At 38.6% G+C, this 20,324-nt stretch overlaps 1 protein-coding gene across 1 annotated transcript in view; it reads right to left on the minus strand.

The window, feature by feature from the left end:
* Positions 1-20,324, minus strand: part of DNAH8 (dynein axonemal heavy chain 8) — a gene marked incomplete at its 5' end in the record, with an annotated part of 322,388 nt that overhangs the window by 168,960 nt on the left and 133,104 nt on the right. Inside the window, 6 exons of the mRNA XM_082664076.1 lie at positions 332-439; positions 530-616; positions 3,522-3,709; positions 8,821-8,999; positions 10,832-11,004; positions 14,128-14,352. Of these exons, the coding sequence (XP_082520202.1) occupies positions 332-439; positions 530-616; positions 3,522-3,709; positions 8,821-8,999; positions 10,832-11,004; positions 14,128-14,352 (960 nt within the window). The remainder of the gene's footprint in view (positions 1-331; positions 440-529; positions 617-3,521; positions 3,710-8,820; positions 9,000-10,831; positions 11,005-14,127; positions 14,353-20,324) is intronic.

A 20,324-nucleotide genomic window follows, 5' to 3' on the forward strand; every position in this document is an offset into this window, starting at 1 on the left:
CACCCTAGAGCCCGTGCTCCACAACAGGAGAAGCCACTGCAATGAGAAGCCTGTGCACCACAACGAAAAGTACCCCTTGCTCGCCACAACTAGAGAAAGCCGGTGCACAGCAACAAAGGCCCAATGCAGCCAAAAATAAAATAAATAAATAAATATTTTTTAAAAATAAAATAAAATAAAAATACATAATTAATAGGTCAAATTAATTATAAATATACTTTAGAAAAGAGTCAAGGAATTTTTTAACTCCCTAATTAGCATGTATCAAGGTAAAATTGCAAAGTTAAAAAACAAGTTTTCTGCTAGGAGGAAAATAGATATACAAAGTTACCTGTTTAGTAAGTTGCTCTTCACAGAGTTTGTAAAGTACATAAAACTTTTGAGCCAAGATAACATTTTCAAGAAAACCACAGCTTGCAAGTTTAACTCGCATAATGATCTGAAAATTAATACAGTGAGATTTTTCAACTTTAGTGAAAAACAGGTAAAGAACATAAACTGTATTATGCTTTTAAATCCTGATGCATACCTGTCTATCAGGAACCATCATAGCAACAGTTCTAAATTGAATTTTTAAGTTCTCTGGTAGTTCCTGGCGCCCAGCATATCCAGGGTTCTAAAAATTAAAATTGTTTAATTTTAACTGTTGATATAATTTTCATTTCATGAATACAAATACATTTCAAATCCCTACGTCAGATTCTAAGAGGGTATTGAAAAACATTAGATTCATAAAATGTCCCTATTTTCACAAAAATGTGTACTGGACCATCCATATTTATTAATGTCACATCACTCCCTCTTACATATTTCCATTTTCGTTATACTAATAAAGTCACACACGTGCACACACACCACTCTGTGTAGCAAAAATTAAGTATCTGTGTATCTATTTATTAAGAAAATAGAAAAGGAAATAGAAAAGAAAACTGAATAAATACTGGGGTAATTATGATCTAAACTATGTTATCGAAAGAGAAGGAAAATTCATCAGTTTACTTAGGTAATTTTTATTTCATCTCTTCAATTATCCTTTGCAGTGAGAATTAGAGAGTTCTGTGGCTGACAAAGTACCATTTAAAAAAACAAAACAAAACATGGGGATGAAGGGAAATAAAGACAGGAATGTTGAGAAAAACATTGAAAAGGACAAAAGTAGAGGTGGAAAGGAAGCTAATAAGTAGCAAAAGTCTGAGGACAGGTCAGAACCAAAAGTCCCAAGGGAAAAGTTAGAGGGTTCAAAGGCAAGTAAGGCAAAGAGGAGGCAGACATTTTAGGAAAGTGCATGAAGAAACCTTCAGTCCCTGAGTATTTACTGGACACCGTCAATAGGCCAGATAACTTGCTAGGTGCTGGGAATACAAACATTACTGGCTGCCTCTCAATACTCCTTTTTTTCATCCTTAGGCACAGAACCCCAGTTGCAAGCTGTGTGCATCACCACCCAGGTTTAAAACCACATTTCCCAGCCTGCCTTGCAGCTGGTGTGATTAAATTCTACACCGTGAGTCACCAAGGGACACAGTGTATGAAATATCCTTGATGTCGGTTTGAAGGCCGTTGATTCAATCAATTGGCTCCAACAGAGATGCTTCTGTAGCATCTTGGGTTATAAGGTGGCCTTGAAGATGGAAACCATGATGGTGTTGAAACACTGAAGGATCTTAAGAGAATACATCCTTAGATGTTAAGCCACTATTTTTCATGTCTCAGTTATTCACAGCCTAATGCAATTATCTAATTGATATTTCCAATACTATTCTTAATCCAAAGGGAACATTAAGATTCTTTTAAATTCTTCTGAGCCACAGCATCACACTGAATAAACTTCTTCATCTAATTTCCTGAGTTATAACTGATCACGTCAGGATTATTAATATTTACTCCCAACTGCTTAACTGGTTGTTTGCTTACATTAAAGCTTATCAGAAAATTTTCTGATTTTTCTTCCTATAATTTATCTTTATCCACTCAGGACACTTAAAACTCAGAGTACTTGTATCATCTTGCGACTTAGAGACTTAACAGAATAGAGATCATTTAAAAGCATCAGTAAAACCAGTTCAACATTAACTTCACTTCTGCAATTTATAAACACCTCTATTTATTCATGCCTTTGGTTTTCTGTCTTTACAACATTGTATCACAAAGCTCTGCCCTCAATCACACGGTAACTGAATTTGTTACAATACTTTGGTATAGGACCTTGTTGAATTATTTTGGAAATTTTAAATCATTTCCATCATCCTTTATTAAGTGTCAGAGAAAAGCCAAGTGTAGAGGTTAAGTAGTCAGGTTTTGATGTTAGACAGACAATAACATCTTTCTCTAGCTGTGTGACTTGAGCAAGTTTTTTTAATTTCCCTGAGCCTCGGGTGTCTTGGTTATAAAATATCTGTCACACAAAATACTACAGGACTATACCTCACTGATCCTTCAAAGTTAGGTGTGGCCAAGTGAATTGTTTTAATCCATGGTTGTGACCTGTGTCACTTCTGGACAGAAATCCTAAGAACCAGAGCATAATTCTTCTTGTTCTCTTTTTCCTTTGCTACAACAACCAGTAACGATTGAGACAGTACCAGAGTAAGGACATGTAAAGCATCCCCTGCCCTCTCCACCCGATACCATCAACCCGAAGTGGACATGGGGCATGAGAGAATAATACATCCTTGAGGTTTTAAACCACTAAAATTTGGGAGATTGTTATTGTAGCTTCCCCCCTGTCTGATACAATATATAAAATATTTAGCCCATCCCCTTACACAAAATTAGTGCTCAATAAACAGTAGCTATCTTTATTTTTAACATATCACTATTTTATCTTCTGTCTGGATTATTTTTACTACTCAAAAAAAAATCATATAACAGGGACTATACTCTGACCCCTGGATTGTCAGTCATTTACCCACTAATACATGTTTACTTTTATTTGAGTCTGTAACAATTAAACCAATAAATTGCATTTAAAACCTATGTTCTTCAATCCCTTTTAAAATCGCATCAAAAAGTATAAAATACTTAGGAATAAACCTGACCAAGGAGGTGAAAAGAATGAAATAATGCCGTTTGCAGCAACATGGATGGGCCTAGAGATTATCATACTAAGTGAAGTAAATCAGACAGAGGAAGACAAATATCATATGATATCACTTACATGTGGAATCTAAAATATGATACAAATGAACTTATTTACAAAACAAAATCAGACTCACACAGACATAGAAAATAAATTTATGTTTACCAAAGGGGAAAGGGGGTGGGGGAGGGATAAATTAGGAGTTTGGGATTAGAGATACAAACTACTGTATATAAAACAGATAAAAACAAGGTCTCAGTATATCACAGGGAACTATATTCAATATCTTATAATAAGCTATAATGGAAAAGAATATGAAAAAGAATATATACATATATAAAACTGAATCACTTTGCTGTACACCAGAAAGTAATACAACATTGTAAATCAACTATACTACTTCAATAAAACATTTAAAAATATATAAAACCTATGTTCTCACCATTGTTAAGAAGATTCCAAATTCTGGATTTAAATCAACACAATCACCATCAGAAAAAATGAACTGTTTTTTTCTCTCTTTTCTTGCTGTCAAAACAATGTAAATTTGTTGGGCTGCCACTGATAATACAGGCAATTCAATTCTGTTAAACTCATCAAAACAGCCCCAAGAACCTGACTGTGCAAGACCTGGTAAGAAAAACAGTTTATCTGGTGAGTTTTACTTTGTAATATATCTTCTTGATGGCAATCATTTCTCCAAAGCACTCTCAAACAATTTTATATTGAAATACAATCTACGTAAATTTCATACCTGGCTGTTTACAAAGACTTAGTTTTTTCCAGTGATATACAAAGGTTTAATTATTTGTACATCATCACCAAAACAATGAAAATAGTACACTGCCAAAATGAAAGTATAGACACATCATTACACCAGGGATGCTGAAGGGTGACAAAAATTTGATTCAGTCTTGATGTGCCACCTCCAGTGGGGATGGGGGTGAAGCAGCCATAATATTGGGGGAAATTAACAAAATAACGGATGCCCCGTCTGGGTCAGATCACTCTGTTCCTTTCTTGTTGCAATGAGAGAAGTGCCAGGAAACTAGGTGAGACAGTGAATGGTCAAAAGGATGTTTATTTACTTCCTACAAAACTCAGCACAAAGGAAGACCTGGATATTGGGAACATTGCTCCTGTCTATTCTCTAAGGATGAAAACCTTCATTATTTTCAACTGCATGAAATGCTCTTCTTTCTTTTATTATTGCTTCCCCCCACCTACCCCCCACACACTTTTTCTTCTCTCTCCTTTGGGAATTTCCATTATGTGGATATTGGAACTTATATATCTATCCCTATGGCCCTTAAATTTTTCTTTCAAACTTTCCATTTCTTTTTGCAATATACTCTCTTGGCTAGATATTCCAACTCAAGAGAGGTTTTTTGTTTTTTTCTCAGTTTTTATTTTCAATTTCTGATTATTCCAATTGTTATTCTTTTCATAGCAACTTGTTTTTTCTTTAATTGGTTGTATGTGGTAAATTCTTGAATCTCTCTGAAGCCATTAATCTTAGTTACTTTTGCATTTTCTTTTGTTTCCTCTATTAATCAGTTAAGTGGTCAGTAGGTCTCCTTGCTGTTTGTGAGTGCCTCCTTAATGCCTTCAAATATTGTATGATACTTGGTTATCTCTTCATATGTGTGTATTTCCTCATTCCAAATGCAAATTCCTGTTTGCAGGATGCATGGCTGCCTCTGGCGATTTGGGGGAAGGGATGAGAGAGGCAGGAGAGCTTACCCTCTGGGTCTGGAGCATGAGGTCTGACCTGGTGCAGTGCTTGCCTCTCTGGCACAGGCCTCCACCCGGCACTGATCTTTGTCAGGACTCCCACTTCAGACCTTCTACATGGAGGAAAACTACTGGAGATAGCCACTTCCTTTTCTCTTTCTCTGCTTTCTGCTATAGTTTTGGCATTCTAGGATTTACCTGGTGCTCTAGTCTGCTTCTCTCAACCATCTTCAACCCTTAAGCCAGGAGTGATCCACAGAAGAACTTTCTCTTTGATTAAAAAGTGGTTCTTTGGGTTTAATTTTTTTTAAAGGTCAGGCAATTATAATGAATAATGTAATGAATACCCACGTACCCACCTATCAAATCTTAACAATTCTGCTTCAGATTTCATCCTAAAGAATAAAATATTAGAACCACGGTTCAAGTCCATGTATGTCTCTCTTGGATCCACACTCCCTCCTTCTCCAGAGGTAACTTCTATCCTGAATCTGATGTCAATGGTTCCTATGCATGTTTTTAAACTACTGCTCTTATGCATGTATTCACAAACGCTACGTACTTTGCTCGTTCAAAATTTGTTGTGTGTGTATCTATTTTTCTATATATCTATAAAATACTGTACATATACAGTATAAATACATACAGTATATAATCAAATTAATAAATTTGATTTATTTGCGGTTCTCTGAAGCAGTGCTGCCAACTTACACACACAGAAGAAGTACCAAGGGTTAGTTTCTACACACCCTTACCAACAGTGGTTTGTCAGACTTGTCGATTCTTACCAATTGGCAAGAGTGAGAATGCTATCCCATTATTGTTTTGCATTTCTTAATGAGTTGAAGAAAATCTTTCTTTCTTTTTCTTTCTTTTTTTTTTTTTTTGGGTCACGCCATGTGACATGAGGGATCTTAGTTCCCCAACCAGGGATTGAATTGACCCCCTGCCCCCTGCAATGCAAGCACAGAGCCTTAACCACTGGACCGCCAGGGAAGTCCGAAGAAAATCTTTCTTAATGCTGGATATTAATCTTTTGTCAGCTATACAGGTTAAAATATCTTCCCTCAGTCTGTAGCTTATTTTTTTCTCCTTCTTAGAGATGTATCACAAAAGACTGTAAAATTATATATATATATGTATACACACACACACACGCACAACTGACCCTTGAACAACACAGGGGTTAGGGGCATGGACATTCCACACAGTCAAAAATCGATACATAACTTTGCAGTCAGCCCTCCCATATCCACAGTTCAACATCTAGGTATTCAACCAACCTGATATCGTGTAGTACTGTAGTATGTATTTAGTTTAAAAAAATCTGTGTAGGGCTTCCCTGGTGGTACAGTGGTTAAGAATCCGCCTGCCAATGCAGGGCACGTGGGTTCGAGCCCTGGTCCAGGAAAATCCCACATGCCGCAGACTAAGCCCGTGTGCCACAACTACTCACCCCGAGGGCCACAACTACTGACCCCGAGGGCCGCAACTACTGAAGCCCGCATGCCTAGAGCCCGTGCTCCACAAGAGAAGCCACCCTATGAGAAGCCCACACACCGCAAGGAAAAGTAGCCTCCGCTCGCTGCAACTAGAGAAAAGCCCGTGCACAGCAACAAAGACTCAGTGCAGCCAAAAAGTCAATAAATTAATTTAAAAAAAATTTGTGTATAAGTGGACCTGCTCAGTTCAAATCTGAACTGTACAATGTATATATATCCAACAGGCAGGTAATTAAAGATAAGAGCTGGATGAGCAATCCCATGATATCTATTACAGGGATATTCTCTTACCCTGTTTAAGTGTATTAATCTTTTCTCTGTAGTTTGTAATTTTTGTATAAAAAGTCCCTTTCTACTCTGAGAACAAAGATATTTGCCTTTATTACCTTCTAAAAGCCATGTATGTTTTGCCTACCACATTTAAGCCTTTAATCCCCAGAACTGATTTTTATACAGTTATAGGGATCCAATTTTTATATATGTAGGGATCCAATTTCCCTTGTTAAATATTAATCATCTATTGTACCAGAAAGACTTATTTCAAAGTCTATCTCTTCATCACTGGTTTTCAATACCACCTTTTCCATATGTCAAGTGTCCCTGGCCTATTTCTGCATTCTCTACCGTATTCCACTGGTCTATTTATCAACCCCTACACAAATACCACACTCTCTTAATTATGTGCTAAATGATATCTTTCTGAAATTTTCATTTTTTTTTGTGCATGCTTAATTAAAATAAAATTTATTTTGTGTGTTGACTTCATATTCAAGTGAACTTGCTAAATTCTACTTTCTATAGTTTTGTTAAATTTTCTTTACTGTCTACCGTATCATTTGTAAATAACTATATTTTATATTTATTTCTTTCCAGTCTTTGTATTTTTGTTGTCGCTATTGTTGTTGTTCCTTACTGCAACTGGGCAGGATACAGAACACAGTGATAAGTAGAACTAATAGTAATGGAAATCCTCGTCTTATATCTCCTCTCAAAGAAAATGCTTTCAAATTTTCAGTAGTATGATGTTTACTGGGGATGCCCTTTATCAAATGAGCTATGTGGATGGATATCTGGGAGAAGAATCTAAGGAATAGCAATCATATGGAGGAGGGAGTGTACTTCAGGATGTTTGGGAAGCATCACAAAGGTCAAAGTGGCTGTAGTAGAGAGAGTGAGGGGACAGTATCAGGAGATGAGGTCAGAAGGTCACAGCAATGCAATGGGGAAGGAGCAGGTGTGACTGTATAAAACAATACAGGATCATCGTAAGGATTTCGGCTCTTATTCTAAGTGAGGCCAGTGCCCAGCTTTCAGCAGAAGAGTGTCATGATCTGACTTACAATTGGAAGGAACCAGTTTTGAGATTAGAATGGAGAGCACAAGGGTAAACTCAGGGAGACCAATTAGGAGGCTTATTGGAGTAGTACTGGTGAGAGATGATGATTGGCATGAACTAGGATGATAGCAGTGGGGATAATAGAAGGTGGCTGGTGTTGGCTGTATTTTGAAGGTAGAGCTAATAGTGTTTGCTGACAGTTGGATGTGAGTATGAGAGAAAGAGAGCTGTAAAGGATAAGTCAAAGATTTGTGTGTAAGTATCTGGAAGAATGGAGTGGGTGTTTAGTGTGTCAGGAAAGGCTGAGGAAGAAGTAGATACAGGGAGGGAAGACCAGGAGTTTGGTTTTGGATACAGTGAATCTGGACCTGTTAAGATATTTAAGTGGTGATGTCAAGGAGTAGATATCAGTTGTATTATGTGAATCCAGAGTTTCAAGGGTAAGTCTGAGCTAAAGATGTAAATTTGATCATTTAGAGAGTATTTAAAGTTTGGGTCTGCATGCGATCACCAAAAGAAGACCACAGAGCACTGAGTTCTAAGACTGAAGTGCTCTCTCATCTTTTTTCTTTGTCCATCTGAAACCACCTGCTATCTATCTTTCCAGATATTCTCAAAATTTCCCATCTGCTGGTGCCCCCCCCCTTCTTGTTTTCTAGCATTACCATCCTTTTTAAAAATCTTTCAGGAATTCCCTGGTGGTCCAGTGGTTAGGATTCCATGCTCTCACTGCAGAGGGCCTGGGTTTGATCCCTAGTAGGGGAACTAAAATCCCATAAGCCACACAGCGTGGCCAAAAATAAGTAGATAAATAAATAATAAAAATCTTTCATTTCAATGGGATTTAATGCAGGAAGGGAAGTCACATGTGTAATCAGTTTGCTATCCTGATCTTATCTCCTCCACCATTGTTTCAGGCAGTAATAAATTGATTCCATTTTCATCATCTAATACACATTCAACTCATGGACTGTAATGCCAGCAATAGTACTGAACAATATTAAATTGATGATATCCAGCCATCCTGACCCAGAAAAATGGCAATAACATATGCATCAACCTATATTAATTTTGGTCATGTGGGATACTATCATTTTAGACTTCTATCAGAAAATAACATTTAACTGCAATAAAAGTAAATTCACCAAAAATAAGTGTTTGACACTTGCCTTTGAAAATCCTTCCTAGCCCCCTGAAATCCATTTGATCTGAGCAGTTAAACACGACCACATATTTTCCCAAGCATCTTCCCATGTCTTTCGTAGTTTCTGTTTTGCCAGTGCCTGCAGGTCCTGCTGGAGCCCCTCCCATGTTCATTCCCAAAGCTTGTGCCAAAGTGATATAGCATCTGCGAAAGTGAATGAGATAAAGCATTGTGAATATGGGATAACACATGTTACAGTAAAGCACAAGCAAAAGTCCAGTGCGATTGGAATGAGCCTGTTGGTTTTAGAATTTGAGCAGCCCACTTAAGAGACAGGCAACCAAACAAGGCTGGAGTATCTGATATTCATTAGAAGTAATACAGTGTTCGCAAAAACACTCAACTCTGACGTAAAAAACCTGTAGGCCTTCCTTCCATTGTGGTCACGATAAATCCCAAGTCAGAGAACCAAATAAGCAGCAGTGTACTGGCAGATGTTTAACAATGGGCTCTTCAGGAACAAAAATAAATCTGATTTTTTTTTTTTTGGCCGTGCCACATGGCATGTGGGATTCTAGTTCCCTGACCAGGGATCGAACCCGTGCCCTCTGCAGTGGAAGCGTGGAGTCCTACCAGTGGACCGCCAGGGAATTCCCTAAATCTGATTTTTATGTCTGCTGATTTCTGTGGCATAACTACTTCCACCATGGCTGATAACAAGCTACCAATGTGATAGCACAAAACTGGGGAGGGATGCATGACGTTGGCTCTTGCATGCTGGTACAAGCCAGCTCCAGCACACCATTGCAAGTAAATCATTTTACTATGAAATGTTTCGCTCGTTTAGACACATGTAAAGAACAATATAATGAATCTCCTGGTATCCCTAATCCAGCTTCAGTTATATTTACTTCAGGTCTAAGCAAACTTAGTAAAGCTTCGTAAGACGTGAAGCTTTATATGTAAACATCGATTAAAGGGAAAACACCCTGAAAAATTTACGCTGCGATGGGACTGGGCATATAAAGGGAGGTTGGATGAGTCTAGAGGAGGTTGAAGATATAATTTGGCTGTATCATAATTTTACCTGGAGGCAGCCCTGTTTAAAGTAACAGCAGAATTCATTGTTCTATGACCCAATTTAAGTCAATTCTACAAACGTGTATTGTCTTCTATGCACAGCATGTGGAACCAGGTAATTGCGGGACATATAAAGATGAAAAAAACCCAGCTCTTGTCTAGTGTCCTATATTGGAAAGAATGGTGAGGAGATCTGCCGTTGACTGATTATTCAGACCTGGCCAAGAAACATCACTTTAGGTAGTAATTTCCACATTTGAAAAACCAGGAGACTAAACTAGACCACCTCCAAGGTCCTTTCCTTCTTTGCAATTCTAATGACCCCCTTTATGGTTCTAGAGACATTTGTCCATCTTGCAATCTAAACTTCATTACTAAATTACTCATAGTCAACATTCAAGCGTCCTTTTACTCTTTTATCTTTTTCTATTTCATAAAAATGTAATGTATATGTGCATTTAACTAACAATGATGGTTGTTTCATTGTTAGACTTTGATGAGCTAGCACGGACCCCACACGACAGCAATGCTTTTGTTAACATTTCAAATGCAATTTTTTAAAATTAATTAATTTATTTATGGTTGCCTTGGCTCTTCGTTGCTGTGCGCAGGCTTTCTCTAGTTGCGGCGAGCCGGGGCTATTCTTCATTGTGGTGCGCGGGCTTCTTATTGCGGTGGCTTCTCTTGTTGCACAGCACGGGCTCTACGCGAGTGGGCTTCAGTAGTTGTGGCTCGCGGGCTCTAGAGTGCAGGCTCAGTAGTTGTGGTGCACAGGCTTAACTGCTCCGTGGCATGTGGGATCTTCCCGGACCAAGGCTCAAACCCGTGTCCCCTGCACTGGCAGGCAGATTCTTAACCACTGCGCTACCAAGGAAGTCCCTCAAATGCAATTTTAAAACAATTTTAAGCACATGACTTAATTACAAAAATGGAATAATAAAAATGGAGTTTCCTACCTATCTGTTAATGGAGTGATAACAAGACGATCAGTGCATCCCAGAAATTCATTCTGGTAAATAAAATCAACATCTGTAATAGACACCACTGTTTGATCCAAATCTTCCTTGAAGTAAAATCTACTCTGTTTTAGCCATTCAAAATCAGTAACTGATTTGATATGCATTTTTACCTTAAAAACATGAAATACAAAGAGATTAGTACTGCATTGCAGTAGCATAAAACACAAGCATATGGGCAGTTTTTATTCACTCATTCACGAATTGATTCTCATTCATTTAACATATATTTACTGAGGCCCTCCTTGGGCCTGACACTGTGATGGGTGAACAAAGACAGACATGGTTCCTGCCTTCTGGAGCTGACAGAAGAGCACAAAAGACAATCAGATAAACAAGTAGTTGCAATAAAGTAGGAAAAGAAACTCAGGGTAATGAAATTATGTAGCAAGAAGACCTCACCTAGTGTAGAAGGTCTGAGGGGGATACTTGGAGAAAGAAACATCTAAACTAAACCCTGCAATAATAGTAGGAATTAGCCAGGGAAATAAAGCAGAAGGGGTGATGGAGGTGTGGGAGGGCAAAACATTCTAGATGAAGACCCAGAAGATCTGACTGGCATGTTCAAGGAACTGAAAGAAGTTCAGTACAGCTGAGGCATCCAGGACTCTGGAGAAAGAGTGAGAGTTGAGGTTTCACAGGGCAGAGGAAAGAGGTTGGGCATTGTTCTCATGGCAATGGGAAGCCATGAGAAATGGGAAGGGATTAAGCAGAGAAATGCATGGTCATATATGCACACATGACTTCTTGCACCAGCATTGTGGCCAAACCAATCAATCTGCCCAGTCATCAGCTTATACCCATGGGGCAAGAGGTACTGGGCTCCTACCACCATGGATGCAAGAGATAGAAACGGGGTGGGCACGTTTAGGAACAACATCTCACCGCCACCACGTTCTACAGTGCTCATGACTTTGCATCAGCAAACCTGGAGAAACCCCAGTCCTGCCCACTCAGGGGAACCAACACAGGAAGTGGCAAGTGGTCCCCTTCACTGCTCCGCAACCCAGGGCCCACTTCCAGGTCACTCGACACTAAAAAACGGACTCTGGCAACTGTACAATGCTCAGTTCTCCATCTAATCAAGTCTTCATGCTATTTACCATCTTGCATTTTGTTGTTTCATTGTTTATGATCTTGCTTCCCCCTCCAGTTAAGAACTCCTATCTTCCCTCTTGAAATGCAGTTTGTATTCATCATCTTAAAAGAGCTGCTTTCAGGTAACATAGTCCAGTACCGCCCCCAGGGACTCTGTTCTCTAACACAGGACCTTCAGCCATGGAGATGCGGTCAGCTAGCTACTTTCAACAATCCAATAAGATGGTAAAGAGGGGGTGGAGGAGGAAAAAGTAAAGAAGAATAGCTAATATTTACTGAGTTGTTACTGTAAGTCAGTCTATTCTAAGCATTAGACATGGGAAGATAAAATGCATATATGCTGGCCATGAGATCTCATTTTACTTGGAATGCAAACTGACCATGAGTTCAGTAGCAATTAAGAAAAAAAAAAACAGTTTCACAGTCTTAATTGTGTGTATATTTTCTTTTAAAAAATCCATTCTGTACAGAAAGTAAAGATGTGCTGAGCATTTTGATTTTAAAAAGAAATTTCTTCCATGAGACGTCAGCTTTAAGAGCCAGTGAGAGAGGTATAGATATCCTCAATAGTACATTCATAGCAGGTATAGTAATGGATTCCATATGAACGTTTCTTGAAGTGGACTTCAAGGAAAGCCAAAGTATAATGGTAATTGCAATTCAGTGAAAGCAAATCTATAGAAGGCCAAAGCAATATGGTCTAAGTATGCGGCTTTTTGATGGTTAGCTTGAACCAGAGAAATCCAAGAACACTGTTTCTGGAACTTTAATACACATAGGAATCACCTGGAAATCGTACTGAAATGCAGATTATGGTTCAGTAGGTCTGGTGGGGAGGCTGAAGATTCTGCTTTTCTAACAAGCTCCTAGGTGAGGTCCAATGCAGCTGACTGTCATACAACACTTTGAGAAAGAAGGATCTAGATTACAGGGGAATAGACAGACTACATGTCCTTCAATCTTCAATAAATACAACTTATCTGATCAGAACTTTTGATACAAATTTGAAACAGATAGCCTGGGATCATAGTCTCTAAAAAAGCACCCCAAGTTGCATGAATTATGTGTCTCTGATGAAGAAAAAAGAGGCCTAAAAGATAGATAAAATCAAATAGAATAAGTCAGTGGTAGTTAAAGACAAAACTAGTCAAACGGTGCAATATCAAAGCCACCTGGGGCCCCTACACCATAATAGATAACTACTGCTCAAGACCACTGGTTAGGGTTCTATTTCCAAAGGGAATTCAAATATCATCCCTCTTACTCCCACCCTGCAGAACTTTGCCCAAAGCAAGCCCATGATGCCCTGTTGGACACTATCAGTTGAACAGCCGTGCGAGTTCCCTGAAGCTTGGTTCTATTCAATCTGGACTTCTTTCACAGTTGGCTCATCTGTTGGAAGAGGTAATCTAGAAGACATGACCGCAGGTTGACCCAAGAGCTGGATGGACACAGGCAATTGGAGGATCCTCATCCCCTTCCCTGTCCTTGGAACGGGCATTCTGCCCACTGTTCCCACAGTGGGGCTGTTTTCAAGGATGCAGCCTTGAGAGAGCAATGTGTTGTTGAGACCATCTGGATGGTATATGTGACAGTTAAGGCCTCTATATAAACTTAGAAAATTTTGGCAGACAAATGCAGAGATCTGCTCTGCTCGTGGCTGCCCAAGACAAGCCTCATGAGTAAACTTCCTGGCTTATTAAAACTTCCACCTACCAACCTGGAGTAACATGCCTCTCTCTTCAGGCTCTCCTTGCCCTCTCTGTACAGGGGCCAAGTTATGAACTAACATTATCATAACTCATGACCAAGCCCACCTAAATTATATCACATCCCTGGTTATTGGTTTAATGAAACAATTAGTTCAAATCACATCAGTTGATTCCAGACTTTCAGAATGCCAAAGGTGAATATACACATATGATTGTTAAAACTTCCAAATACAGATATTTGTAGACATCGTATAGTTGTCTACAACTATACAACTATACTGGAGAGTTGTAAAAAAGGACTAAGCAGATGGAAGGTTCATATAAGTTAAGAAATACATATAATACTTAAATGTTCATTATTAGAAGCACTAACTTATTAACTAGTACACTAAATTATTTTAAATTAAGAAAAAAATGATACTTTACCAAGTCATCAAAAATATCTCTCTGATGCACATGGATGGTAATTAGAGTTTCAAATTTCACTCTATCAAACTTGCTTAGGTCATGTGTTGTCTGACTAATTAGAGTATTTAGAATATCCAAAAATTTCTGATTGGTCACTTGCATGATTTTCCTGTCATCTTTTGCATTATTTAAAGCCTCTTCTGAATCATGTGTCCACAACATCTGAAGTCCCAGAAGCCCAACCTACAAATCCAGAAGACAAATAAATTTACCAAATATTTAAAGCACATCTGCAATAAAATTTAGTGGTCACTTAGTCACATAAAGGTGAACAGTCTTACTGATTTTAAACTAAAAAAGGGACATGCATTTTTCTACTCCCAAAGGGTAAAAACATTTAAAGTTCAAACTATTGATTATTTAATTATTTCAATGTCGATAGATAAATAATAATTTGAACAATTGCTATGATTTATGGAATTATATGTACGTTAATGGAAGATGCTTGGGAAATTTTTCTACAGAGGGCCTGAGGCCCATATACCTTCATACAGTGATTTTTCTTTCTCAAGAAAAGAAATGGAATTAATACATACTGTGTATTTTTCTTCAGCAGGGTTTTGCAAAGGTTTCTTTGCATCTTCTAAAAAGGATATGCTGCCTATCTCTTTTCTTAATCTCACACTCCCTCTAATATCCATATCTTTGTCTACATCTACTTCTCTGTCTATATATTTATCTACAAGAGAGACAGACAGAAAGTGAGAAGGGGAAAAGCTTGTCCTTTGTCTCCTGATGAAGGCATAAGGAAACTGTGAGTGGACTGTCACCTTACCTACAATTTCTGCTGCAGAAAAGGAAATAAAAGTGGTCAGAACATGCCCTACCCTCACCCCCTCACTGCAACAATTGTCCCTTTGGGAGCTTTTGTTCATCCCCAGAGTCAAGCAACAGATCCAAGATCATTTGGACCAAAAAGGAATTCCATATCTGGCAGGGGAAGGAAAGTGTGTGAGGGAATGCGGGTACTGCAGGCATGGCATTCGATGTAGGTAAAGCAGGAATAAAACCCTTTCCTTATCCCTGCTTCCTCTGGAACTTCAGTAATTTTCCTGCTAGAGTAGTGGCCAATCCTGGGGTCTGCAGGTAAAGATAAATGAAGCACCTGGCTGAGAGGAGTAATGGGATGTAGAGGAAATAGCTGCTGTCAGGAAGCTCCCAAGAGCAAGCAGATTCTATTTGCACAAAGCAAAGAGAAACAGTACAGAAACAATAGTGTAAGGCTTTCTTGATTTAAAGACCAAACAGACTTGCAGACCCTGCAAAATCACTACATAGAGGTATATTCTAAAAACTGATCTTTAAAATGATAACTATCCTGATATCTCTTGCACCCGTGGCCGCTGGCTTCCCTGCACATTTGGTACCGCTGGGGCTCCCACAACCCAAGCAGCCATACCACTTTTGCACCCTGTCCTCACTGGGTCAGACCCAAGTGCTTCAAGGCAGCCCCAGGAGCAGACTCCTGTGGATGGCCCACACACAGAGGTGGGATAAAATCAAAGCTGAACCCCAGGGGTGGGGCGACCAAGGAAGAGGATCGAAAATCTTCCCATTAGCTGCATAAGCTGCAGATTAAATCCCCACAATCAGCTAGGTAGAACCTGCACCCATGCAATATCTGAGTCGACAATGAGAGTTCCCACATATGAAAACAGTCTAGCGCTGGCAGCTGTGGACTTTGGGGGCAGCACATGCAGGAACTGGGCCAGATCAGAGCCTGAGTGGTCCCCACAGGGCACACAACAGGTCCAGAGAACAGCCCAGAGGCAGTGGAGGGCCTCTTGGGGAGGTGGAAGTGGGCTGTGGCTCACAGCAGGAGCAAGGACACTGACAGCTTAGATAACATTATTATTGCTATTATTTTTATTATGTTTTGATTTGTTCTGTTGTTGGTTCTTTTTTTGGTTGTTCTTGTTTTGTTGTTATTAGTCTTATTTAGTCTTTTGGGATTTTCTTGTTTTTTAACATATCTTTTATCTTTTATTAATTTTTTAATATATTTTTACTTTGCTTTTCAGTTGTTCTGTGTTCTCCCTTTTTTCGTCTTTTTCTTTAATGTATTTTTTTATTTTTTTATATTTCTGTTTCTACTTTGCTTTGCTTTTCTTCTGTGTTTTTTCCCTTTTTTCTTTTTTAATCATTTCTGTCAGTTTTTGTTTCTTTTCTTTATTCTTCAGTTGGCACTCTGCTCTGGTTTTGTTTTGGGGCTTTTTGTTTCTGTTAGTTTTGTTTTTAATTGTTTGATTTCGTTTTCAGGTTCTTTTGTTTGTCTGGTTGTTCTCTTCCTTTTTGTTTTATTTTGTTCTGTTTTTGTTTCTTTTGTATGTGTGTTTCCCTGTTTCTCCTTGTTTGATTTTGCTTTTACCATTTGTCTGGGGTTTCATTTGTCTTTTATGTCTTTTTTTTTTTTTTTTAAATGCCCTTTATTGCCATAATGAGCAACTTGCATGGTCTTAGTTCCCTGGCTGGAAGTCGGCCTGAGCCTCTGGGGAGGGAGTGCTGAGTCCAGGATGCTGGACCACCAGAGAATTCCCAGTCCCAGGGAATGTTAAGCAGTGAGAGCTCTCCAGGAGGCCTCTGTCTGAATACAAGACTCCATTCTACTGCCTGCAGTTCCCAGTGCTGGACACCTCAGACCAAACAACAAACAAGACAGAGACACAAACCCACCCATCAGCAGACAGGCTACCTAAAGTCATACTAAGTTCACAGACACCCCAAAACACACCACCTGACAGGGCCCTGCCCATCAGAGGGAAAAGACTCAGCTCCACCCACCAGAACGCAGGCACCAGTCCCTCCCATCAGGAAGCCTACACAAGCTACCGGACCAACATCAGCATCAGGGTCAGAGAACAGAAGCAAGAGGAACTACAATCCTGCAGCCTAGGGAAAGAAGACCTCAAACACAGTAAATTAGACAAAATGAGAAGACAGAGAATTATCTTGCAGACAAAGGAGCAAGATAAAAACCCACAAGACCAAAAAAATAAAGAGGAAATAGGCAAACTCCCTGAAAAACAATTCAGAGTAATGATAGTAAAGATGATCCAAAATCTTGGAAAGAGAATGAAGGCATGGATCAAGAAGATACAAGAAATGTTTAACAGGGACCTAAAAGAACTAAAGAACAGACAATCAATGGTGAAATGAAAAATACCCTAGAAGGAATCAATAACAGAAAAACAGAGGCAGAAGAAGGGATAAGGGAGCTGGAAGATAGAATGGTGGAAATAACTGCAGCAGAGCAGAATAAAGAAAAAAGAATGAAAAGAAATGAGGACAGTCTCAGAGACCTCTGGGACATTAAGCACACCAATATTTGAATTATAGGGCTCCCAAAAGAAGAAGAGAAAAAGAAAGGGGCTGAGAAAATATTTGAAGAGATTACGGTTGAAAACTTCCATAACAGGGGAAAAGAAATGGTCAGTCAAGTCCAGGAAGCCTAGAAAGTCCCATATAGGATAAATCCAAGGAGAAACACACCAAGACACATATTAATCAAACTATCAAAAATTAAACAAAAAGAAAAAATATTAAAGCATCAAGGGAAAAACAACATACAAGTTAATCCCCATAAGGTTAACAGCTGATCTTGCAGCAGAAACTGCAAGCCAGAGGGAGTGGCAAGACATATTTAAAGCGATGAAAGGGAAAAACCTACAACCAAGATTACTCTACCCAGCAAGGATCTCATTCAGATTCGACAGAGAAATCAAAAGATTTAGAGACAAGCAAAAGTTAAGAGAATTCAGCACCACCAAACCAGCTTTATAACAAATGCTAAACAACTCCTCTAGGCACGAAACAGAAGAGAAGGAAAAGACCTACAAAAACAAATCCAAAACATTTAAGAAAATGGTTATAGGAACATACATATCAATAATCACCTTAAATGTAAATGGATTAGGGACTTCCCTGGTGGCGCAGTGGTTAAGAATCCGCCTGCCAATGCAGGGGACACGGGTTCGATCCCTGGTCTGGGAAGATCCTACATGCCACAGAGCAACTAAGTCTATGTGCCACAACAACTGAGCCTGCGCTCTAGAGCCCGTGAGCCACAATTACTGAGCCCACATGCAACAACTACTGAAGCCCGTGTGCTGAAGCCTGTGCTCCACAACAAGAGAAGCCACTGCAATGAGAAGCCGATGCACCACAATGAAGATCCAATGTGGCCAAAAATAAATAAATAAATAAATTTTTTAAAAATGTAAATGGATTAAATGCCCCAACCAAAGGACACAGACTGGCTGAATGGATACAAAAATAAGACCCATATATATGCTGTCTACAAGAGACCCACTTCAGACCTAGGGACACATACAGACTGAAAGTGAGGGGATAGAAAAAGATATTCCATGCAAAGGGAAATCAAAAGAAAGCTGGAGTAAGCAATACTCATATCAGACAAAATAGACTTTAAAATAAAGACTATTATAAGAGACAAGGAAGGACACTACATAATGATCAAGGGATCAATCCAAGAGCAAGATATAACAATTGTAAATATTTATGCACCCAACATAGGAGCACCTCAATACATAAAGCAGAGGCTAACAGCCACAAAAGGGGAAATCAACACTAACACAATAACAGAGGGAGACTTTAATGCCTCACTTACACCAATGGACAGATCATCCAGACAGAAAATTAATAAGGAAACACAAGCCTTAAATGACACATTAGACCAGATGGACTTAATTGATACTTATAGGACATTCCATCCAAAAACAGAATACACTTTCTTCTCAACTGCTCATGGAACATTCTCCAGGATAGATCACATCTTGGGTCACAAATCAAGGGCTTGGTAATTTAAGAAAATTGAAATCATATCAAGTATCTTTTCCGACTACAACACTATGAGACTAGATATCAAATACAGGAAAAAAACTGTAAAAGAAAAAAAAAACATGGAGGCTAAACAATATGCTACTAAACAACCAAGAGATCACTGAGGAAATCAAAAAATACCTAAAAGCAAATGACAATGAAAACATGATGACCCAAAACCTATGGGATGTAGAAAAGCAGTTCTAAGAGGAAAGTTTATAGCAATACAATCCTACGTCAAGAAACAAGAAAAATCTCAAATAAACAACCTAACCTTACACCTAAAGCAATTAGAGAAATAAGAAAAAAAAACCAAAATTAGTAGAAGGAAAGAAATCATAAAAATCAGATCAGAAATAAATGAAAAAGAAATGAAGGAAACAATAGCAAAAATCAATAAAACGAAAAGCTGAACCTTTGAGAAGATAAACAAAACTGATAAACCATTAGCCAGACTCATCAAGAAAAAAAGGGAGAAGACTCAAATCAACAGATTTAGAAATGAACAAGAAGTAACAACTGACACTGCAGAAATACAAAGAATCATGAGAGATTACTACAAGCAACTCTATGCCAATAAAATGGACAACCTGGAAGAAATGGACAAATTCTTAGGAAAGTACAATCTTCCAAGCCTGAACCAAGAAGAGACAGAAACTATGAACAGACCAATCACAAGCACTGAAATTGAAACTGTGATTAAATATCTTCCAACAAACAAAAGCCCAGGCCCAGACGGCTTCACAGGCGAATTCTATCAAACATTTAGAGAAGAGCTAACACCTATCCTTCTCAAACTCTTCCAAAATATAGCAGAGGAAGGAACACTCCCAAACTCATTCAACAAGGCTACCATCACCCTGATAACAAAACCAGACAAAGATAACACAAAAAAAGAAAATTACAGACCAATATCACTGTTGAACATAGATGCAAAAAGCCTCAACAAAATACTAGCAAACAGAATCAACAACACATTAAATGGATCATACACCATGATCAACTGGGGTTTATCCCAGGAATGCAAGGATTCTTCAATATATGCAAATCAATCAATGTGATACACCATATTAACAAACTGACAGATAAAAACCATAGAATAATCTCAATCGATGCAGAAAAAGTTTCCGACAAAATTCAACACCCATCTATGATAAAAACTTTCCAGAAAGTGGGCATAGAAGCAACCTACCTCAACATAACAAAGGCCATATATGACAAACCAACAGCAAACAAAATTCTCAGTGGTGAAAAACTGAAACCATTTCCTCTAAGATCAGGAACAAGACAAGGGTGCCCACTCTCACCACTATTTT

This window comes from Grampus griseus, assembly GCF_964374135.1.
Source record: "Grampus griseus genome assembly, chromosome: 10".
In the NCBI taxonomy this organism is placed as follows: Eukaryota; Metazoa; Chordata; class Mammalia; order Artiodactyla; family Delphinidae; genus Grampus; species Grampus griseus.